This window comes from Harmonia axyridis, chromosome 5 (assembly GCF_914767665.1).
Source record: "Harmonia axyridis chromosome 5, icHarAxyr1.1, whole genome shotgun sequence".
Taxonomy (NCBI): Eukaryota; Metazoa; Arthropoda; class Insecta; order Coleoptera; family Coccinellidae; genus Harmonia; species Harmonia axyridis.
The window spans coordinates 34,040,073-34,065,072 of NC_059505.1; the positions used below are offsets into that span (position 1 = coordinate 34,040,073).

General features: G+C 36.5%; 1 protein-coding gene across 4 annotated transcripts in view; it reads right to left on the reverse strand.

Moving 5' to 3' along the window:
* LOC123681313 overlaps window positions 1-23,363 on the reverse strand; it is a 59,644-nt gene extending 36,281 nt beyond the window's left edge. For 2 of the 4 annotated variants that reach the window (XM_045619649.1, XM_045619648.1), the window contains exons 1-3: window positions 23,073-23,363; window positions 10,481-11,192; window positions 8,224-8,450 (exon numbers count right to left, since the gene is read on the reverse strand). In XM_045619649.1, coding sequence (XP_045475605.1) covers window positions 8,224-8,450; window positions 10,481-10,936 — 683 coding nt within the window. In that variant the 5' untranslated portion in view covers window positions 10,937-11,192; window positions 23,073-23,363. The remainder of the gene's footprint in view (window positions 1-8,223; window positions 8,451-10,480; window positions 11,193-23,072) is intronic. The other 2 variants (XM_045619647.1, XM_045619646.1) reach the window with 1 other exon arrangement.
* Between the last annotated feature and the right edge of the window lie 1,637 nt (window positions 23,364-25,000).

A 25,000-nucleotide genomic window follows, 5' to 3' on the forward strand; every position in this document is an offset into this window, starting at 1 on the left:
AAACTATATCGAGAAGATACAAGTGAAGGAAAAGAAACTATTAAAATCTACAATCGATTCACCATAGTTCGTAAGAAACCAGCAAACCCACAGAGACAGAATGGAAAACTTTCACAGATTCCCTGAAGAGAAAGAACGATAAAATTTTTGTAAAGACAAGTCAACATCCAAATGAAATCGAAGACCTATCACGAAACACCCAGGGATAAATTATGAAGGAACAGATATGTAGTAAAACTCAATTTCAAATAATAAAATGGAGGGAATCTCCCATGAAAGGTTTAGGTTTACACAAAAACTAAACGATAGAAATCTTGAACGAGTTAGCGATAAAACAAACAGAGTCAAGAGCTTAATACTCAAATAGATGCTAAGGACCTTCGAAAAACCGCAAATTTAGTGAGATAGGTCATGTTCTTCAAACACGAAGTCGAAATTTCATGAGATAGATCGTCAATGAGGAATGACAGTGCTTATGTATCCCTCATGAAGTATCCATTGAGTGATACCATTGCTGAAATGACACCTTCAAGAAAGATATCCTCTCAGACTGTTCTTTTTTCAGATTTTACCAATGAGCCTACCGGACTGCTTCTTCAATAGTGTTCTTCTTGCAACCCCATATATCAGTATATAATCCACTATACCCCAAAACCTCTCAAGAAATACCTTGAAACTCTGGACATCTCGTCCTTTCCAGAACCTGATCAGTTCACTGCTCGTCTTTTGAAAGACTTCGGGAGGGAACACCACCTCTTGGCTTCTCAGTTCAAAAGGAACTTAGGGATATTTCTTCTTATATGTATATCACTTATTTTTATGGAGTTTTCACATGATTTCCTTAAACAATAATCTATATTGTAGAATGGCAATATTTTCAATTTGCGGATGAAAGGAGAGATGATATATACAATGCACTGAAATATTTTTGAAATATTCGTGGTCAAAAGCCTACCAAAAATCATTAAAAAACAGGTTAAACTATAATTTTGTGAAAAAAGTAATCGACCGTCGTACAGTGCTGCTCTCTAATTATTTGCTTCGAAAAAATGAAGAAGATAAGGTGAATGTACAACTTGATTGATACTCGGAAAGCCACGTGGTGGTAATCCCTCTTAACCTACATAGGCACCTTCAGGGGGTCACTAGTTTGTTACGATAATCGACCTAGAAACCTCCAAATTCATCTTCCATAATTGTTTGTCGACTAGACTTTCTAGCAGTGCGAAAACCTTCAGCATTATATCAAACGATTAGTTGAAGGCTAAATTAATTCCTAAAGTCCGGACATCGATCCAGCAGCTTTTGTGCTGTAGAACTCGGTCGCAGGATAATTAATCGTTGAGATTAATTTGACACCACGATAAACTAATGAGGGTATGGTACACATATGCACGAATTAAAATGAAATGGGAAGCGGAGTGCAAAATTTAAAAAAAAATCGAGAAAAGCACTGACTCGAGAGCTTTTCAGCGCTCGTTCATTCATAGACTATTGGAGACCATAGAACTGGATATAATTACAAATGAGATGTGAGTTATTACTATGTCAGTTAGATCGGGAATTTTTGACTCAATAAAAAAAACTAAATTAATTAGAATAGTTCTATTGGTTCTATTTCCACGGAAATATTGGTAAATTTTTCTTCATTTTGCTTAAATTTTTTATGGAAATACTGATCTAAATGCAATGTTTAAATATCTATTTTTTTCTGAGAAATTTCATAATATTGAGAAGAGCTATAATTGAAATTGTACTAGAGAAACTTTCAAACATATTAATTTTCAACGCACAAAATAAAAGTCACAAAATTACAATTGAACATGTAGTTGTAAACGATTTTGGTTTTCTGACTGGATGGACCTAATACAGGCTCATTGACAGCTGCAAACGATACATTTATAGGAATTGGACATGAAACTTAGTTGTTGTGCTACTTTATTTTGTTCATTTCCACGTTTTTTTCGATTATTTCTACATGGGATCTTCATCTGAGGTGTACAACTTTTCTTCCGCCGTTTTGCAATAGATGGCTGTAGCGGTAAGTGGTTATCGGAAAAAATAGTACCTAGATGTTATACAATAAGCTCTGGTATTTGTGAAAATAACTCCATCGAAATATTAGTCGATTTCTGTCTGCATCATTAATTTATTCTCGTTTAAACATGTCAGCTTATATCCCAAATTCTCGTCATTTGCGGAAGGTTTAAATTTTCTGCTTTAATATGAAGCAATCTGCGACTGAGGCTCATCGAATGCTCTCAAATACCTATGGTGGGGCCGCTATTGGTAAAAGAACGTGCCAAGAGTGGTTTCAACGCTTCAAGAAAGGCGATTTTGACTTCGAAGACAAGCATGGCGGTGGAAGAGAGAAGGTGCAGAATTGGAGGCATTGTGTCGAACGCAACAAGAATTGGCAAAATCATTGGGATTGTCACAACAAGCCATTTCAATAGCCTGAAAGTCAAGGGAATGATTCAGAAATAAGGAAATTGGGTGCTGTACAAGTTGAAACCGAGAGATGTTGAACGGCGTTTGTTTTCTTGTGAGTAGCTGCTTACAAGGCAAAGACAGAAGAGATTTCTGCATTGCATCTTGTCTGGAGACCAAAATTGGAAACATTACGATAATCCCAAACGCAGAAAATCGGATATCCCGGCCATGCCTCCACGTCGACGGCCAAACCGAACATTCACGGTTTCAAGATCATGCTCGGTATTTGGTGGTACCACCTCAGCGTAGTGTATTATGAGTTATTAAAACCAACTTAAACAATCAGAGGCGATAGTTATCGATCTAAATCAATGCATTTGAGCCGAATATTGAAAGACAAAAGGCCGCAATACAACGAGAGACATGATAAAATGATTTTACAGCATGACAATGCTAGATCCCATGTTGCGAAAGTGGTCAAGACATACTTTGAAACGTTGATATGGGAAGTCCTATCCCACCTGTCGTTTTCTCCAGACGTTGCTCCCTCGGAATATCACTTGTTTCGGTCAATGGCACACGGCCTGGGTGAGCAGTACTTCCGGTCTTATGAAGAAGTAAAAAATTGGATCGATTCGTTAATCGCTTCAAAAGATGACCAGTTTTTTCAACGCGAGTTTCGTACGCTGTTCGAAAGATGGGAGAAATTAATGACCAGCGATGAACAATACTTTGAATGATAAATATTTAACCAGTTTTTCACAATAAAGCCCAGAATTTCGGAAAAAAACGGCGAAAGCCAAGTTATGATGTATGATAGCGTTCGAATGACCCGTAATTTCAATAAGCTGCTCCTCACTGACACCTTTCTTTGCTATACTTGAGGTAGATGTAGATTATGATTAATTATCGCTTTCTGTATTCAGGCAGGTTTTTGCTGCTTGTTGGGATGACCAAGAGCTCATTGTATTGCGTCCTACATATTCTTATACCATGCTCTGTCTGATTTCAAAAAGGATTTCAAAGTTATGAAGAGTCGATCTGACTCAATTCATTCCTGTTTTTCCTTGAATTTTTCGAATAATCCCATAGGACACAAAGCAAGATTGGTTTCATTTATAATCAACCCTTTTAATGGAACTAATGGTTTTTCCCCACCTTGTTTTGTTTTCGAGATAATGGGATTGTAAATTATTCTTCCCGTTTTATCACCTCTATTTTGCACTTCTTCCTTGAACAATGAGGTTAAACATCTGCTGCCTCCCCCACCGCGCCATGCTTATTCGAAAGCTTGAAATTGTAATTTTATATTCGCTCGCAAAATTACAACTCAATCGGATGTTCTTTCACTGAAATATCAAATGAAATTTATGTACATTTTCTGTACAATTAAGTATACATACATGGGCATACAACTTTGCTTCCGCCGTTTTTTTTACATCTTCATGAGACCGTGCTGGTCAGCAAGGCCGTGAGCCATTGATTGAAACAAGTAAGAGTCCGAGGAAGCAATGTCTGGAGAATACGCCGAGTGGGATAGGACTTCCTATTTCAACGTTTCTGACCACTCTCACAACATGGGATCGAGTATTCTCATGCTGTAAAATCACTTTATCATGTCTCTCGTTGTATTGCGGCCGTTTGTCTTTCAATGTTCGGTTCAAAAGCATTAATTACGTTCGATAACGATCGTCTGTGATTGTTACAGTCGTTTTCAAATACTTATAATACACTACGCTGAGCTGGTCCCACCAAATACTGAGCATAACCTTGGAACCGTGAATATTCGATTTGGCCGTCGACGTGGAAGCATGACCGGGATATCCCCATGATTTTCTGCACTTGGGATTATCGAAAGGAACCCATTTTTCGTCTTCAGTCACAATTCGATGCAGAAATCCCTTCCGTCTTTGCCTTGCAAGCAGCTGTTCGTAAGCAAACATCACTCGGCTTCAACTCGTACGGCACCCAATTTCCTTGTTTCTTAATCATTCCCTTGACTTTCATTGACTTGACTTTTCCCTTTTAAGTAATACATTTTATGGTGTTCAGATGGATTGAAGAAAAGCTACTCTAAAAACCTGACTGCCAACTGAATCATCCTATTGTATGGTATTGCAATAAGAATATGTATCAAAATGACACCTAAGATTCACAGATTGTTCGAATATTTATTCTGAAGGATCATTCATTAATCAGCCTTGTTTGTGTTTACCATTTGTATATATACAAATCATGCTGAATACGTCCCTTACACGAGTCTGGTTCCGAGCCTCCAAACTCATAAATCGACCAATTACGGGTCCGTCATAGAGCCACGGCTCAAAATATGATTTCCGTATTATTGGATTGTCCATTCCTGCAGATCAACGGTCTTCTATTGTCTATTATTTCAGGACTGAGTTATAGGATCGCTGCCATTGTAGATATCGATAGGAATACGGCCATAAATCGTTAAATCCAGCAATCTTCTCCCTCTTCCGTTCTTTCGGAGCAATCGAATTCTACAGTTCACGATCCGTGTATTGTTGAGCCAATGGTTTGGCAGAAAATAAATTTCGAAATACCGAATGATCAGGAACTGAAGCTCGTGCCGTTGGAACGTTAGTCAGATAACATAAAAGCAATTGAAGTTACGTCTCTTGGTGGAAGAAGAGGTGGATACGATGCCATCTTAACCCTCTTTTATGTCAGTCACAAGAACTCAAAGAGGAAGAGGCATTTGCTAGAGATTCCTTTCTCTTCGTGAGATGGATCAGTAAGGGCCATATTAGAGTTTTTTCGAATATGCTATACGGGGTGTTTCCAAATTAGACGTGAACGTTAAAGGAGGTGTTAGTATCACTGTCGATTGAGCCTTATTTATTGATAACTGAAAATCAACAGTTTTCGAGATATTTGATTTCTTGTGTTTTTTAAGAAATTTCTCATTTTTCGTCAATTTTTTCTACGTTGCTTGAGTGATTCAAATTTTGTATTATTTTCATTAGAGAAGATTATGATGTGTATGAAAAAAGCAAAACTATGCTGTATTAGATGTTGAATGAGAATTAGTATGATTTGAAAGTTGATATATAAAAAAAAATTTCATTTCCTGAAAAAGTTTCTGTTAAAATGCAGGACTTGTTTTGCTTCAGCAGATTTTGATTTGAAACGGAAAAGAATCAAAGAAAGGAAAGAAATGAATTCAATATTTTTTAATTTATTTTAATTAATTAAACTCAAAATTTTAGTAGAAAATGTATTAGTAAATTATGTTTGACATGACCTCTACCATTCCTTATTCAAGTAGGTACGTGCCCTCTTTCTTATAACTTCAATTGCTACTTTCGGCCTGAAATTTACTTTCAAGTTTCTCGTCTTTTCTAACGGTGTCAGCTCCGGACTTCTCGCTGGTAACGGAAATAATTAAAAATTATAATCAAATTTAGTCAACTTGAAAAAAATTCACGAAAAATTAAATAAGGTGAGAAAATCACAAGAACTCAAATATCTCCAAAAGTTTTGATTTCTGGTTATCACTTAATATGGCTCAAACGACAGAAAATCAGCCTCACCAACACGTCATCCAAGGATCACGTCTAATTTGGAAACACCGTGTATAAAAAATGCCAGGTGAGTTAGAAGTTTTTTGCGATCGTTCATTAAACAATCAATGAATTCTGTTGAAGCATCTATTGGTCTATCAATTCGAAAACGATTTGTTGGCTATTGGGAGACGCCGGCGGTAATTAAGGTTTAAAGTGAGCTGTCAGTGTCACCCTATTAGCCCGGCCAATATTGAGGCACGATTTCACCACCTGGTGATGTACCGTATATTTGAAGAATTATTCCCAAAGAGCATCGCAAATTGAATCACATGGGCATTACGTAGATTGAGGATTCACCATGCGAGCAATCGTATAGCTTCGTGCAAAATTTCGTGAGAATAGTGTCATTAGAAAAAATTGAATTCAGGAAGAATATGAAAAAGAAATGAAGACGCAATATTTCAGTAATGATTACTGAAATATTGCGTTTCGATGAAAATACTATGATGAATTATTGGTTATGATGAAGCTATTAACACAAAATTTGACACGAAGCTCAACATGGTTATTTTACAGATATATATAGAATAACCATTGTGAAGCTTCGTGTCAAAATTTGTGTTAATAGCTTCATCATAACCAATATTTCATCATAATATTTTGTGCTAATATCTTCATCATAGCCATAGAAAATTCAATCAGAATGTCAAACTGAAAATTGGGGAAAGCACTAACGTGAAGTAGGGAACTTTAGAGCGCTCATCATTGAAGGGGCCAATTAAGCCCTTAGAGAACACATCTACCTATATAGAGTTCTGTGGTTTACAATTGGTAAATGAGAGAACGAAGTCTCAAAAGCTCCAAACTTCACATCAGTGTTCATCATTCAAATCCTCATCAAAATGGGATAAAATTCACTTTGAGCCGCCGCAATTTCTATGATTTTATATATTAGGTACAGTAAAAAGAATCCATTATTTTTTCAATATATGATATAAGTTATCTGTATCTCGCGTTGTGTAGAAAGATAAGATTTCATACTACAAAAACTTTTTTGACATTTTTTGTGATTTGTTGACTCAGTTTATTTTGAGCGCGAGTCTTAGATGGACACTAGCAAGAAGAAAATAGCCTAAATTCTACAGTCTACTTAGATAAAGACGAAAATGCAAGCCAGAAGGCTGAAAATGTCAATACTGTTTATAGTTCTGATACTGTAACTGTCAATCGTGTGCAATTTTGATTTCGTCAATTCCGTTCCAGTAATTTAAATGTCACAGATGCACCACGCACTAGAAGGCCAATCGTCGAAAATGTCGATAAAATCATCGACATTGTCGAGTCCAACCCCCATGTAAGCATTGTTTCAATTGCCCAAGAGCTAAAGATTGCACAAAAAATATTTGGAACTATTTGCATGAGGCTAGTCTCAAAAAGAAGCTCGATGTATAGGTATCACATGAGTTAACGCACCTTATAGACTGAATTTCCATCTGGGAATTGCTGCTGAATCGCAACAAAATCGACCTATTTTCGAAGCGGTTGGTGATGAAAAAAGGATCACTTACGACAACGTCAAGCAAAAACGGTCGAGGTCGAAACGCGGTGAGCGGGCGGAAACGGCGGCTAAGCTAGGATTGATGACCAGGTAGGATTTGCTGTGTGTTTGATGGGATTGGAAGGGAATTATTATCTACTCTGAGCTGCTCCCCTATGGCACAACTGTTAACTCGGAACTTAACTGTCAAGAATTGAACCGTCTGAAGGGAGCAATCGCCCAAAAGCGGCCAGCTTTGGCCAATAAGAGAGGAATTGTGTTCGATCAGGCCACACACATCTATAGTGACTTGCCAGAAGCTCCGGGAGCATGGTTAGGAAGTTCTAATGCATCCACCTCATAGTCTGAACCTGGCATCAAGTGATTGCCATCTCTTCCTATCCATGGCGAACAATTTTGAAGGTGAAAAATTAACTTCAACAGAGGCTTGTAAAAATCGACTGTCTCAATTTTTGGCCAATAGGGACCCAAATCAGATCACTATAACAATTCTAATTGAAGCGTTGTTTTTCATGCAAAAATAATAGTTTTTTTTACAGAATGGAAAAAAATAACCGTTTTGGCGAAATACGCAGTGTTTTTCTTCGCCGACAGCCTGTTTTCTTACCGAACAATGTCCCCATAACCTCGTGATATTCGGCCAGTACGATCAGATAATGAACGATAATCGGATCACAGTCACACTTTAATTGTCCGACTCACCTAAACAAAGATTGGGCTCGCAGAGGCGAAGGTAATGCGATTAGTGTGGGGTGTAGTGGTTGGGCCCTCAGAATGGGCCAGAGCTCAGGCCCTCTCAATGCCGTGGCCGAGGCTTGGTCTGCCAGCAACGTAAAAGTGTGCCAGTGGGCATGGAGCAGCAATCCTCTTAGTGCGGACACCAGTTCTCTCCCAGTTGGTGTTAACTGGATTTCCAGTGGACTGACGGCCTGTAAATGAATAAGCTCACTATGGTGCCAACTTAATAGGCTATTTGACGACTTTTTTTTCAAATCTCTTGAAAGTGTTTATTGATGTTTATTGAGCATATGAAAAGTGGATGTTTTTAATTTGCATAAATATTTCTCAACGAAAATAGTAATCAAAACAGAGACATTCAAAGACACGCCAAATCGCAGTTTCACTCAACGTCATCAGTGACGTCATATTTCGATAACGCTACATAGTTTAGATTGTTCAAAGAATTCAGAGTCATAATCATTGATATTTAGAATCAATAAAAATAATTATCTTCCGAAGTAGAGGGTTTTCCATCAGGAATGTAGCAATTGAATATGTTTCTGATGACAACACTGGTCACTGTGTATTATTTTTTGATATTTTTGTCAGTAGGTTATACCATTCAAACCTGGAAAGATACAGGCGTCAACAACTATTAGAGATTATAAAATTGAATCAAGATATCTATGATCTGCTTACTGATATCTCATTATTTCGAAATTTTTTCTCTAAGTCTAAGTTTTATACAGGATGAGTCTTTGACTTGTACATATATTTTATTAGTAGATTCTGAGGTCAAAAAGAAATCTTTTTTTCTTTACCATTTTTCTGATTCGGATGAAAAGATATAGCTATACACTAACTGACAAAGAAACGGCAACACCCAGAAGGAACTTTTTCAAATTTCAATTTTTTTTTGTTGGAAAATAGATAGTATAACAAGGAGTAAAGTTTTCTTCATGTAAATAATTTTTGGTTCTCAAATATTGTAGTCGTTTTTTGCCAGTTTTTTATTTGATAACAGACCAGCTACTCGAGGAGATCCAAAGTCGATGTTTAGCACGTGTACGCGGAATTTATCGTAAGTGAATTTGAAAGAGGTCGAATTATTGGTCTACGGGAGGCGGGGTTGTCATTTCAAGAAATCACTAACACTACGACCAGAAATCCAACTACAGTTATGAGATGTTGTCAAGCGTGATTTGATAATGTCCAAAATCGTAGAAGAGTAGGCACCAGACGTCGAAGAGGTACATATTAAGTTCAAGATCGACGTCTAAGACTTATGACCATTACAGTGGTTAGCAGAAAAAGGCCCTCCTGTAACTGTCCGAACGGATAAGGTCTTTTGGACTGCAGCATTTTCGACCCCATCTTGTGTTACCTCTGACGGTTAAGCATCGTCGGTAACGATTACAGTGATGCAGAGAACGCCGACATTGGAATGTGGAATGGCATTAGGTCGTCTTTTCTGATGAATCTCGATTCTCCTTGGGTGCACATGATGGCCGAAGAAGGGTTAGATGACGTCGGGGAGAAAGACGTGAACCTCAGTTTGATGATGAGCGTCGTGTACACTGAACAGTAGGCGTTAAGGTATGGGGTGCTATTGCATATGCAAGTAGGACACCTTTAGTCTTCATCATGGGTAGATGCCTTGGATATTTACCCCAGCCCCCAGGGACTTTGGCGGCTCTGAGACATGAAATACAGGTAGCTTAGGATAGTATCTCTCAAGAAGTAATAGACCATCTTATTGCATCAATGCCGAGACTTGTTGGACAGTGTATAGATAATCGTGGTGGACAAACATATTATTAACTTTATTAAAAAAAATTGTAAACCCTTCAATCAATTTAAATCTTTTGCTCCTTGCCATACTATCTATGTTTTACCAAAAAATTTCTAAAATTTAAACAGCCCCTGCTGGGTGTAGCACTTTCTTTGTCAGCTAGTATATTCATTTCCGTGGGTACAATCATATGAGAGATATAACTGAAAAATATCGTTTTTTATGTACAGCCTGTATTTTTTAAACTGAGCAAAATCTGAAAAAAATGGTAAAGGAAAAAAGTGTTTCTTTCGACCTCAGGAATCTACTCTTAAAATATATGTACAAGTCAAAGATTCACCCTGTAGTTATCGAGGCGTTTTCTGCGCATCAAATTGAAGACACCCTCTACAAGCACAATGATCAGAACTCTTTTAATTTTAAGCAATCATCAAAAAAAGAACTTACCAAACTCCTAAACCCTGAAAGGAACTTCTCCTGACCCCTAGCCCACAACACCGGGATGCCAATGTGCGTGGCCGCCATACTAACAGTCGAAGCAGCCGGTGAATCCCCTATAACGAAGGAGGCCAAGACCCTCTTCTTCTCCAGCTTGGCGCAAAGTTCCTCCAAAAACTTAGCACTAAAACTGCCGTTCACTGGCAAATCAACGATAAGAGTGTCTAGTTCTATGTGGAATTTTTCTTTTGGGAACAAACTGCGCGTCAGATTTGTCAGGGTCTTATTGAATATCCTGCTGTATGTCATATTCGAGGAGGAGGCCACGACGAAATACATTTTCTCATCCTCTTGGCTCTGAGCCGACGGCTGGTTCAGACTGTAGACATGGGACGAAAATAGGGCTAGCAATTGTACTAATATAATGGTCTTGTAATATTCTCTTTGCCGAAAGTTCTGGGACATTTTCACTTGAGGATTTTAAAGGGTGGGGATGAATTTCGAATTCGTCATTTTTTCATAAATAATTCAGAATGTTTGCGAGGGTGGAAGGGGTATATGGTATCTAAATCGATTATAAGGATTAAAGTTTTAGACATTGTTATATGTTATTGCTTTTGGATTTCTATAAGGCTTTGTTTGAAACGGGTTTTTTTGAAATCTAGCTTGCTGCAGCCAGTGGTCATCCTTCATGGCATATACTCGGTTTCTTCTCCATTCTCTGAAAAAAACATTGTCTATTAGAACAAATATTGACAAAACTTTCCAAAACATTCAATAAAAATCACTAGGTTTTATATTCAACATAGGGTCTTTCACATTGAGTTTTCAAAACTACGCGCCTGTGTAACACACTTCAAACCCCGAAAGCACCCATACTATATGGTTGTCTGACACAAATCCAAAGAATCTCTCATTTTCCTTTGTACCTTCTATTTAGATCCCTAAAGCAATTTAAGATTCTTGATGCATACTACAAAAGATTGAGCAGTTTCCGATGGTTTTTTTCTGGTTTAGGACTAAAGATAGGAAATATAGATTCACTTTTGTAGGATAACAATCAACCTTATTCTTGTGTTTAGGAGACGAAAGTAGTTGGGAAATTTTCTGATAGCAGTTACAAAATGGTGTAGGCGCCGGTGCACCGTCTACCTCTTCAAATTGAAACTTATCCCCGGGGTGTTGCACTGCGAAACATTTTTTTCTCGTTAGAACCAAACTTCTGAAGTTGCTTCCTAAAATTTCAGAACATGTTCTTTCGATATTCTTCCTAAATTTTATCTGGTTCGGGTGAGGCAATCTGATTGCAGCTGTCTGGGACACTTTCTGATTGCAGCTGCAAAATGGTGTAGGCGCCGATGCACCATCTACCTCTTCAAATTGAAACGTATCCTCTCACTGGGCTGTAGCACTGCCAGCGCCTAACATTTTTTTCCCGTTATTACCAAGCTACTAAAGTAGCTGGTCAAAATTTCAGAACATTATCTTCCGATATTCTTCTTAAATTTTCTCTGGTTCTGGATACACAATCTTTTAGGTGTAAAACTTTGCTTCCTCCGTTTTGTAATAGACGACTGTAGATGTAGATGTGTAAATAGATCGTAGATGTCATACAATAAGCTTAGGTATTTGTTAACTTAACGCGATCGAAATATCAGTCGATTTGTGTCTGCATTATAAGATTATTCTCAATGAAACATGTCAGCTTACAATCCAAAGTTTCGTCATGATTTTGCGGGAGATTTTGAATTTCTGCTTCAACATGAAGACATCTGCGGCTGAGGCTCATTGAATGCTCTCAAATATCTATGGTGAGGCCACTATTAGTGAAAGAACGTGCCGAGAGTGGTTTCAACGCTTCAAGAACGGTGATTTTGACGCGGTGGAAGACAGCAGGTTTTCGGAGATGCAGAATCAAGGCTCGTGTGGAACTCAACAAGAATTTGCAGGATCTTTGGCAGTGACGCAACAAGCCATTTCCGTAATCTGAAATTCATGGAAATGATTCAGAAACAAGGAAATTGGGTGCTGTACGAGTTGAAGCCGAGAGATGTTGAACGACGTTTGTTTGCTCGTGAACAGATGCTTGCAAGGCAAAAACGAAAGAGATTTCTGTATCGCATTGTGACTGAAGACGAAAAATGTGTTCTTCACGATAATCCCAAACGCAGAAAATCATGGGAATATCCCGACCGTGCTTCCACGTCGACGGCCAAACCGAATATTCTCGGTTCCAAGGTCATTCTCAGTATTTGGTGGAACCAGCGCGGCATAAAGTATTATGAGTTGTTGAAACCGATTGAAACCATCACAGGTGATCATTATCGAACGCAATTAATGCGTTTGAGCCGATCATTGAAAGACAAACGGCCGCAATACAACGAGAGACATGATCAAGTGATATTACAGCATAACAATGCTCGACGAAAGTGGTGAATATTTACTTGAAAACGTTGAAATAGAAAGTCCTACCCCACCCGCCGCAGTCTCCAGACGTTGCTCCCTCGGACTATCATTTGTTTCGATAACTTGCAAACGATCTGGCTGACCAGCACCAGCAGTCTTATGAAGAAGTATAAAATTGAATCGATTCGTGGATCGCTGCAAAAAATGACCAGTTTTTTCAACGCTTGAGTCGTACGCTGCCCGAAAGATGGGAGAAAGTAGTGGCGAGCGTTAGACAATAACTTGAATAATAAAAAAATGAATAAACAGTTTTATACAATAAAGCCTTGAATTTCAAAAAAAAAACGGCGGAATCATAGTTGTACGCCTATGTAGAAGAGCATTTTACGCATAGCGCTTCAACCCTTGCTGCTACAACCCTCACCCCCAATTTTTGAATAGGGAAGATGGGGTGAGTGATACCTCAATTTAAAGGTATTTTTATACTGATTTCAGCACAGTAATTGTTTTTTCATTTTATGCATTAGTTCTCGAAATATTCATGCGTTAGTTAGTTAGGAAGGAAGCCACAGTCATGGTTGTTTTGAAGCTCAAAATGTCGATTTTTCACAAAACACTACAAGTGCCATGAAAACACTACTTCATTTTCAAATACTTAGTTAAGAATATTTCGAGAACTAATGCATAAAATGAAAAAACAATTACTGTGCTGAAATCAGTATAAAAATACCTTTAAATTGAGGTATCACTCACCCCATCTTCCCTATTCAAAAATTGGGGGTGGGGGTTGTAGCAGCAAGGGTTGAAGCGCTATGCGTCCGTAACCTACATCTTAAGTTGTCCCCCTCGAAACAGAAATCGACCTGTCCGAGCATTTCTATCGAAAAACTTTATTTCGTCTGTAATCTCGTCTGTTTCGTTTTCAAATGACCACCCTGTATGTATAACTCTTGAAGGTGATTCTTTGACCCTGAAAAGCAAATTGATATGTAGAATTACAAGAACCTTCCCTCGTCTCCTACTAATTTATAGTTAATCATCAGTTAACTGTCAGTTAATTAATAGGTAGGTATACTATGTATACTCCTAATCTCATTCGCGTAATTATATACATGAACGTGTCTATTGTTATGTGTGAATATGTACCTGACTTCCAATTAGTTTACGTTTTATTTGTATATTATCAACAATCGTTAAAATACAGTTATTGCAGAAATTATTATTACGTTTTTCAAGCACTTCGATTAACAAGGCAGGTACCTACAATTTTGAATGATGAATTGCAAGAAGCAATCCCTCATCTCCTACTAATGAAACCAAACCCGAAGAGAAATTTTCAATGAGTTGATATAATGGGACATATGGAAGTGCAGATGCGTTTTTAAGCCTCGAAGAGCACGGGTAGAACATAATGTATAAGTATAATGTTCGCGCTCAGCCCTTGAAAAGAATGGAACATTCATGATGCTTGCTATTTTTTCAATGGAAATATATTTCAAGATATGTCACCGCAAAAAAAACATTGCAGTTTATCTTTCGATCAGTATGAAGATTTTTGTAAATAGAATAGGAAATAAATGATTCATTTGATGTATAATAGAATAAGTTGCCATCAATTTCCGCAGTATACTATTTGCAATGAGTATTAAGTCTAATAGTTATGAATTTTTGAACATTTCGAAGTTCAATCTCAGATTCTGCTACGAGATCAAATAATTTTTTGCAAAGGATAAAATAATGAACAATTTGCTGAGATTTGGTTTTTGTTCAATGAATAGAAAAACTTCTGGAATATCACTTTTTGGCAAAGGTGAAAGCAATGGTAATGATATAAGTTTTACTCTTTGCTGGTTTTATTTAAGAGGTTTTAATCGCTCAAAACATTTATAGTTGGATAATAACATTCCCAGAATTGATTTTTGAAGAAATATTAGGCCAATTGAATTGCCCCCTTCTGATGCACAGGTTGGCAAGGTTATGACATCAGTATTCTGGAATACGCAAACTATAATATTCATTGGCCAAAAGGGCCAGAACTTCAACAGTGATTATTAAATAGTGTTATTGGATCGTTTAAAGGATAATACCGTTAAAAACAGGCCCCATTTGAAGAAGAAAAGGTGATGTTTCATCAAGACAATGCGCCTTGTCACAAAGCAAATGAAAACAATGGCCAAATTGCAATCCACCGTATTCACCAGATCTGGCCACCAGCGATTTTTTCCTGTTCTCAGACCTCAACAAAATGCTCACAAGGAAGAAATTCAGTACCAATGAAGAAGTAATCGCCAAAACTGAGGCCTATTTCGAATCGAAAGACAAATCGTACTCATACTTATCGAAAAGTTGGAAGATCGCTATAATCGCTGTATCGCCCTCGAAGGCACTATGTTGAATATTAAAATCGAATTTTGCCAAAAAAAGTGTTTTACTTTAGTAGACTGGGGACTTTTCAATTGGCCTGTTATTATAATCCTATAGAAACTTGAGGGATAGTTCAGTCTGAGCTCTTGTCAACTTTTCAGGGTAGCTGTAAATAAAATAAAATTAACCATGATGATTTTCAACCTCCGAAAGGAGAGGGAACGCAAAGAAGAAGAATGAATAATAAAAGTGGAAATACCAAAAAAAAAAAATGACCCAACTCAACATCATATAAATCAAACAAAGAATTTAATAATACAGTATATTCTGCTTCACATATCTGCCTTAATTAACTTCATGTTGAGACACGAAATATCCGTATCGACTTGAAGGAAATATCATTTAAAAAAAATGACTCAACTCTACATCCTATAAATCAAACAAAGAATTTAATAATACAGTATATTCTGCTTCACATATCAGCCTTAATTAACTTCATGTAGAGACACGAAATTATATACGTGTCGACTTGAACATGAAAACGGAGACACTACATTGACAGTTATAAAACTGGTCGTAGGAATTTTCTATGGAAATCTCACAAAGCGTTGTTTCAAATTGAATTTTATAGGGAGTTAAGAAGTGAACTGAAGCTTTTGTGCATTAAATGAGTTCATAAATCCTGGCTCTCTGTAGACTCGAATAGGGGAATTTCTGTTTAGGAGAAGTTGGATTAGGGCAATTTGTTTGGACTCCATCTAGTCAGTTGAAATATAAGACTACCTGAGCGCTTCTGTTTTGTTCTCTTACAGTCCGGAACTTTCGCTTGGAAAAATATACATTTCCATTTCACGCACCACGTAAGAATGGAAGAATTTAATCTACTATTTCAGTGGCTCTCTGATTAAAATTTATTCACGACTTGATTCATTTCGTTATTTCTTTGTTTTGTCTTGTTTTTTTTACGTCATTTCATTTACTTATATAACGAAATATTTCGAACCATTCATATCCTTTGGTTCAGTGTAATATACAGATTGTCCGTCTTTGAATTCTTTAGAACGAATTCTCATACACCAATGAACATTTAGTTCATCAATGTTATAAGAAGGCAAATGAAAAAAGAGACGGGTCCTTTAAGAACACTTATAATGGAATAGCTATTTCGGTTATACTGAAATTTGAAGTTTATATGGTGAAGGTTATTATAATTATGATAGAGGATGAAGGAACTCATTGTGGGGTAAAAACTCACGAAATAAATTTAGTTTCATCAGACCTACAATTCTTGCTCCATTGCCAAGCCTTCAAATTTTTCAATGAACTATGTGAACTAGGGATTCACGGCTTGGCTTGATTTTCAAGCTACTTGGCTTGAGCTTGACTTGAAATCAAGTCTAGTAGTAGTTTTTCAATGTCAAGGCGGGTATTTATTAATCAAATACTTGAATCATATCAAGCTATTTGATTTTCAGCAAATTTATTGTGTAGTATCACATCAATAAAAAAAAATGATGAAATGAGAAGGAACCTTGCAAAAAACACTTTTATTCATTAAAATTATTGTATAAAAGAACCGAAAGCATCAACTTTCTTCAAATGAAAACATAAATTAAATCACTATAAATTATAACAATATAAAAAATAATAAAAAAATAGAGTTTATTATTATTGAGAAACCTCCAGGCTTTGTTTGATTTAATAATTTTCCGTCCAGGATCTAAGACACATGAGACATCTTATAGATTTGTCGCCTAACCTATTGTGGATTTTTGTTACTGTAAGAGCAGCTCTGGAAAATTGTCTTTCAACAGGAGCTGGAGATGCTGGCGTTGATGAAAATCCTTGGCCGTTTTGGTCAAGTTTGTAAAGATATTACTGAAACTACCAAAATTTACCAATAGATTTCATAGAAGTGTGAGAAAACTACTGATAAAGTCACACTGGCGAATGTTTCAGTCTCTTGGCGCTCGAGGAATTCCCTTATTTAGTCTAAGCGCACACGAGATTGCTGAAATATATGCCGTGCGACGCGTGCATATCAAGCTCAAGTAGCTTGATATCGAATCAAGCAATAAATATCTAAAATCAAGTCAAGCTGAAGTATGTAATTTTTCACAAGCTTCATTTTCGAGCCAACTAGTTGGTTAAAATGTCAAGCTACTTGGCTCGATGGATCTCTAATTTGCACGAATGTCGCAATAGATATATTGAATATTAATGGCATCACTCCAAATAGAAACTGCATTTTGCATTTACTTTGATGCAAGAATCTCTGATTTCTCCGTGAAGATTCCTACCAGACCGAATATCTTTTCAATTTTGTCGATGAAAGGAAAAACTTTCCCTAATTTCCATACAACTGAAATCTTCAGAATCACCAATTAAATAACCTAAAACCCTCTACAGAATTCCAATTAAAACTTTGTTGTATGATTAAAAAGCATCTGAAGGAGTACTTGTTCCCTTCCTATGAGTTTAATTAGGCAAGATACTTTTCTAACTTCTTCAATGTTTCATGTGGAAATAAATAAACGAGACAAAATCAAAAATTGTCTATTTACTGTTTTCTATATATTTGTTAATCCTAATAGACTTCATTTTTCAATATCAAATCATTTTTTTCTTAATTAGAACTATAATAATGTCATAAAAATATTTGAGCGGCCAATCATTCAAATTATTATTACTATTTGATTTTTTAATTAGCAATGAATCGAGTAAATTACTTAATAATTCTTTGTAGTCAGGTTATCCTGAGGAAATATTTTTTGAAGACCATTTTCGAAACTGTAAATGTTGAATTATCTCAAATATACATTGATTCTTTTCTTTGTAAGAAAGTAGTATATAGTCAATAATCAGATAATAATTGTAGGCAGGTATTCAGATACAGATATTTTGTAATATGTGTTTATTGTTATGTGTAGATGGATATGGTATGTACATGTATGGTAAGGTGCACCTTAGTGCTAATGAGTCTGTGTATTAACAACAGTCGTTGAAATACGCTTTTTTTTAATTTTTTTTCAAGCTCTTCGATTGAAAACGTAGATAACTAAAATTTCGAATAATGAATTGTAAGAAGCGATCCCTCGCCTTCTACTAATGAGACCAAACCAGAAAAAAACTTTTCAATGAGTTGATATAATGGGACGTATGGAAGTGCGGATGCGTTTTGAAGCCTCGGAGAACATAGAAGAACATAATGTATAATGTTCGCTCTCAGTATTTGAAAAGAATGGAACATTCTGGATATTTTTCATAGTGGAAATATATTTCAAGATTTGACACAGCAAAAAAACATATTTCGATCACTATGGAGGCTTTCGTAGATAAAAAGCAAGTGATAAAGATACATTAAATACGTTTCTATACTCTCTTTCTGATGTAAGTAGTCTAGTATTTTTCACTGCAAAATATTGGGTTTTTGAGTGCAAGAGTTATGAATTCTTCGAACATTTCGAATTTCAGTTCAATGATAGAACGTGTAACGAGAATAAATAATATTTTGCACATAATGAGATAATAAACGATTTTGTAATTTTTTTTATTCGATAAACACAACAACCTCACTAAAAAGATCTATAGTTCGTGTAAAAATCCGATTGTTGAAAAAATTTAGTGATTTATAGCTGGATTTTTGAAGAGAGTTATTTTCATTCGATAGCCTACACCCAAAATTCCAGTTAAATCTGATGGAGATGTAGATATTCTACAAAAAAAATTTTTACCCGTTTCCTCATTTCTACATTTCTCACGAAATTTTGCAGGAACATTTGTTTCACTTTTTTTCAATTGACTTCCAAATTTCCCTTTCATCAAATAGGTTTATACAATGTAAAACAACAACTTGTACCTATATAACCAGAAATACATACTGGATATCACTAATTGAAAAATTCAACCGATAAATTCCGACCCTGAACCTATCCTGAAAAACTGTAACACATAATTTTGTCGATGTCAAAGAAAGAAAAACGCGAAAACGATATAAAATTTGGTATTGGTGTCAATTTATATACTTGAAAGGACTACATAGCTTTTAATCGAAAATAGTATAGAACCTTTATGACATAAAATCCCTCCAATCAGCCGTACGTCCTTTTACACAGGTTTAACAGAGTTTAACAGCTATTTGCATGTATGCGGCACAACAGCTAAATGCTTCAACGTATAGACCAAACTCAATTCAAATTCGCAGAATCGAATGGAAAGCAATTCAACATGAATCCATCTGATTTGCAACATATCTATTCGAATATTCAAATTTGAATTTTAAAAATAATATTTTCCGTATTCGAACAGCCTTAGTGCCACTGCAGAGAAATATTCGTTTTAAATTTTTTCGATTTACAAAAAATATTCAGTTATGTCAAAAAAAAATTAGTCATTGCTTGAAAGGACGCCACACACTTCATAAGAGTCAGTGGCATCATGTTAAATTGGCTGAATTTTTAATATAAAGGGTGTTTTTTTTCGAGGTATATAACTTTAAGTTGGCATTACTGTTCAAGATGGCGACCGATTTAACAGCTGTCAAGTGATTTATTCTCAGTTTGGTTCGGCAGTTCATCATGAATAGACTCTCGTCTAATCAACGCTTGCAAATAGTGCAATGATAGTTGAATGACTACGTCAACAAACAAAATTGCCGCATTTGGAGTAAAGCTAATCCTCAAGTGTATGTCGAAACACCGTTACATCCAGAAAAACTGACTGTTTGGTGCGCTTTATGGGCTGGTAGAATCATTGGGCGTACTTCTTCAGAAACGATGTTGGCCAGAACGTTACAGTCAATGGTGATCGGTATAGAGCCATGATAACTAACTTTTTCATTCCTGAATTGAACAACCATGATGTCCAGGAGCTGTGGTTCTAACAACACGGCGCAACATGTCACACAGCTCGTGCCACAATCGATTTATTGAAAGACACGTTTGGTGACCGCCTAATTTCACGTTTTGGACCTGTGAATTGGCCTCCAAGATCTTGTGATTCAACACCGCTAGACTACTTTCTGTGGGGCTATGTAAAGTCATTGGTCTATGCGGATAAGCCACAAACCCTTGACCATTTGGAAGACAACATTCGCCGTGTTATTGCCGATATACGGCCACAAATGATGGAAAAAGTCATCGAAAATTGGACTTCCAGATTGGACTACAGCCGAGCCAGCCGTGGCAGTCATATGCCAGAAATCATATTTAAAATGTAATGCCACAAGATTATCTTGCGGATGAATGAAATTCATGTCAATCGAATAATCCATCGTTGTTTTATTGAAATTTAAAGTTCTATAGCTCTAAAAAAACACCCTTTATATCAAAAAATTTAACCAATTTGAGAGGAGACTACTTTCCCAAATGAACTGTGCGTTTTGCCAAATTTTTCGATATCAATACATCAACCTGAATTTCCTGTGGAAATAAACCGTTTAATCCACTGCTTCTTCATCAAAAAATTCAAATAACTTTAAAATGGAAGAACACCCCGCCCCTACGTTCCACTTTCCTGAGTTATTCAGTGAAATGAAAATTACTCCGACAATATTCGAAAGATTACCTCTTTAGAGCCGTTGTGTCGCGTCCCAGCATCGTAGAATCTCTTCTTCAACATGCGACAAAACTCGCAAGATTACTTTTTCTCACGAAGTTTCTCATCACGTGAAAAACAAGCGAAATGAACGGGCAGAACAAGCGATGTTCGGGAAAATCAGGTCATAACACACTTGATTCCCGCGGTGTAGCTAAAAAGACACTCAAAAAATCTAATTATTTCCAGCTAGATCAATTCCGAAAGTCAAAACAGTTAACTTTTCAATAACGTAATCGCAAAAAAATAGAGTTGATAGGAGAGCTTTTGCTTGATATTCTGTGAATCGAAGGGTTATCAGATCATGAAAACTTAATTAACTTGCTCTGACGTATATAGCATAATTTCTGTATAACTCATTTTATCGATTTTCTTTTTACACACACACAAAAAAAAAATGCAGAGGAATCTGATTCTGAAATATCGCTTCGTGTCCTTTCACTGATTTCCAAATTATCCTATTTCAACTGATCTCCAAATTTCAGTTCATCGATGGGTATTTTTTGAGGGACAAAATTTCATATGGATTCAACTCATTATCAAACTCATTCAATATCTTCAAAAGTTAGGGAACTCAAGACTAATTGATACTTATACAGGGTGTTTCCTAAACATGCGGCAAAAATTCAGGGGGTTGTTCCTTGGACTATTCTAAGAATATTTTGTCCTTTGATGATTTTTGAAAAACCTATTTGTTTCGAAGATATAGGGGAAACAAAATTTCAGATAATAACATTTTATTATGAAAAATTACATGAAAATTCAACTCAACCTACAAAAACTGTTGAAAATGACCACCTCTAGCCAGCATACAAGCATCCAATCTTCTCCTCATTGACTGCCGAACCCTATCAAAAACACCAGGATCATTTCTTATTAAGTTACACCCAGCAAATGAAAACCGTGTTTAATCTGTATTCCTTTACCATCTGCGCTTATCAATTTTTAGTCGAAAAACTGGCCGTTTTTAGTAATTGGAATGTTGTTAAACAAATTTAAAAATAAATTGTACCTACTTAGTTAACACAGTGCGGTACGCATTTTTATTTAAACCATTATTAATTTTAAAAATATGAAAAATGTTGTTCGCCCTGTATCTTCGAAACAAAGAGGTTTTTCAAAAATCATCCAAGGACAAAACATGCTTAAAATAGTCCAAGGAACAACCCTCTGAATTTTTGCCGCATGTTTAGGAAACACCCTGTATATTTACTCTTTCGAGATCATTGTTTTCAGTAGTAGCAAAATATGAAAAAAACCACGAAAACTGCCTATGTGTTTTTATATAAGTAGTTAAGTGCACACATTTCAGAACATTATATACGTGTGTTGTTCGAAAACTTCCTAACTTCTGAAGAGGAGTATTTTTGTACCTTGAAAGTACCCTGAAAATTATAAATCTCTAGCACATTCCGTTCTCGAATTATCGTGTAAACGATGGCTGACCGGCCGGACAGAATTGATTTGACCTCGAGTTATTCATCAGTCAATTCAGCGCAATCGTTCATGACCCGACTCGGCTCAAAATTCGAAAGTTATAGACATTTATACGTACCTATTGCCAGTTATTTCTTCAGAAAAATCATATTCGACATGTTAAAATGTCTAGAAATCTTAGACCAAATCGAATTCAAAACTATTTCAATGTTGCTTTGAATTAATGCACGATATAATACAATTTATACCGTTGTAAAAAACAATGCATCTTTTTATCGATATCAAAGTAGGTAACAAAGGTGCCAAATTTAATATGTAGTTAATTCAGTGAATTTGTCTCCATAAAGGGGGTTTTCATTGAAAAAGTATAAAACAAAAAAATTTATATAAAGAGTTTATCAGATCTTTAAATGAATCCCAGCCAAACTATATTGTATCGATCCTCAAGTTCAAATTGAATTCAAATTCGAAGCATGAAATTTCAAACAATACTGCACAATTCATTCAGATTTGAAGCCTATATACGCATTGACATTATTAATTGAGTATTTTCACCGCAATATTTTCAGTTCAACCAACCTTACTTCTATATAACCCTGCAGAAAAATAAAAATTGTCAGATTTTTCAAATCAGTTGATAATTTCATAAAATACAAAAAAATAATAAACCATTGTGTAAAAGTGGCGAAATTCATTCGCATAAAAATTATGCCCTCTTAAAATACTCTCATCCTGCAACTGAAACTCAAAAAAGTTCAAAGAATATTCTTCGCAACTTTACTAAAGAATATAACCTCACCTCTTTTTTCCAAAATACCATCGCCAATCCCGGAAGTCACAAATTCAAACCCAATTACTCCGTTAGTTCATCCTTAACCCACAAAAAATTCGAAAAGTTACCCCTTCGTGCGCGTTTTACCGCCCTAACACCCAGGGAACATACCACAAAAGCCACCAGATCTTACTTTCCTTACGCGGCGTTTCTCACGTAAAAAAACAAGCGAAATCAACGGGCAGAACAAGCGACGTTCGGGAAAATTGGGCCATAACACACTTGATTCTCGCGGTCTGGTCCGAAGGTCCCTGTCTCGATGCGCTGCGCCTGCGCCCTCTAGGAATCGATGGGGGCACGTCCCCGTGCAAATCTTGCATAATTCCGATGCGTTTCTGTTTTGAAATTGCACATATCGGCGAAAATTAAGACAAGATTGATCAGCCAGGTTCGTTTGGAGATGTTGCCGGTGAGGATGCCGGGGTTCGGGGAACGTGCGTCAAATGTGACCTCCAAAGGTCCGGATCAGTAACCACCGCCCTTATGTTCGCGCATTTCTGTCAAACTTTTCCTCAGGAGCGAAACTTGGAAGTTATGCGGAACGTTTGGGAGTTCTAGGGCGAACGTGCAAGGGTTTCTTGATGTGGTCTGTTCCAGAGACCACCCGGTATGGTAATCGGGTTGGTATTTCGGATAACGAACCTTTGGGGTGGGTAGGGAACAATTATTTCAACCCTACTGACGCTCAAGACGCGAGGTAACTCCTTACTCTTGTTCAGGGAATTGTCGTTTGAGTTTAACACAGTTTCGACGTATTCTGAAGGTCGTGATGGCCTTGAAAAGTGAAAATACTATGGACAACTTAGTCGATTCAAGTCTTTGTTGAATTCACTTTTAGATTTAATGAGGTTCTACTGCACTGAGACCTAATGGTCTATTGTGCCTCTCATCAAAGCTACACTCGTCATTTCAAGATCTACAAGAGCTCTCCTTCCAGTTCCAGAGTTCTAATGAACTACACTAATGGGTTGTCAATAAGTTTTGCGGTTTGGCGTTGCTACTAACCTAAATTTTGCATGTTATGTTTATATACTCATCATATAAATGTGTCCTTCATTTCAATCTGCACCACATTCCCATTGCCTCTGAGCATCAGGGTACAAGTTTCACAACCATAGAGGATAACAGGCTATATATAACAGCCTAATATTCTCCTTCGTAGTTGCATGGACAAGGTTCAGTTATAAAGAACAGGTTTCCATGATTCGAATGCTCTGCAGGTTATTTCAATAAGAGCTATGATCTACTGATCGGAGTTTATGCACCGTTGAGCCAGCTACCAAGATACCTGAAGTATATCACGTGATCTAAGATGGGTTACTGAATTTAAACGTTATCGTACAAGTACAAACCTTGAAGATAATTCACATCAAGGACGTCCAAAAACAGCAACAACACCAGAAATCGTAGAAAACATATAGGATATCGTATAGGAAAATCATCGAGTGATTGAAAGATATTCATTAGAATCCATAGGCATCTCATTAGGCAATATAAGCAATATTTTGATTGAAGTATTGGATTTCAGAAAGCTGTGTGTAAAATGGAACAAAAACACATTCGAATGCGACTTTCTTAGCAACATTTAGAACGTTTTAGAAAAGTTATAGTGGATTTTGTGCGTGGATTGAACACCATAGAAGAGACTTGGGTCTATCCTGAATCAAAACAACAGGCTAGAGAGTGGTGGAAGCCTGGCTTTTAGGCTTCGAAATCGACCAAGAAGGTGTAAGCATCAGTTTTTTGGGGTGAAAAAGGAATTTTGTTTGTGTACTTTACTTCAGACCAGCTGAAGAAAAAAATCCGTGAAAAAGATCTGGTTTGCATCAGAAGAAAATGTTTCTCATCAGGAAAATGCACCAGGTCACAAGAGCATTTTGGCAATGGCTAAAATC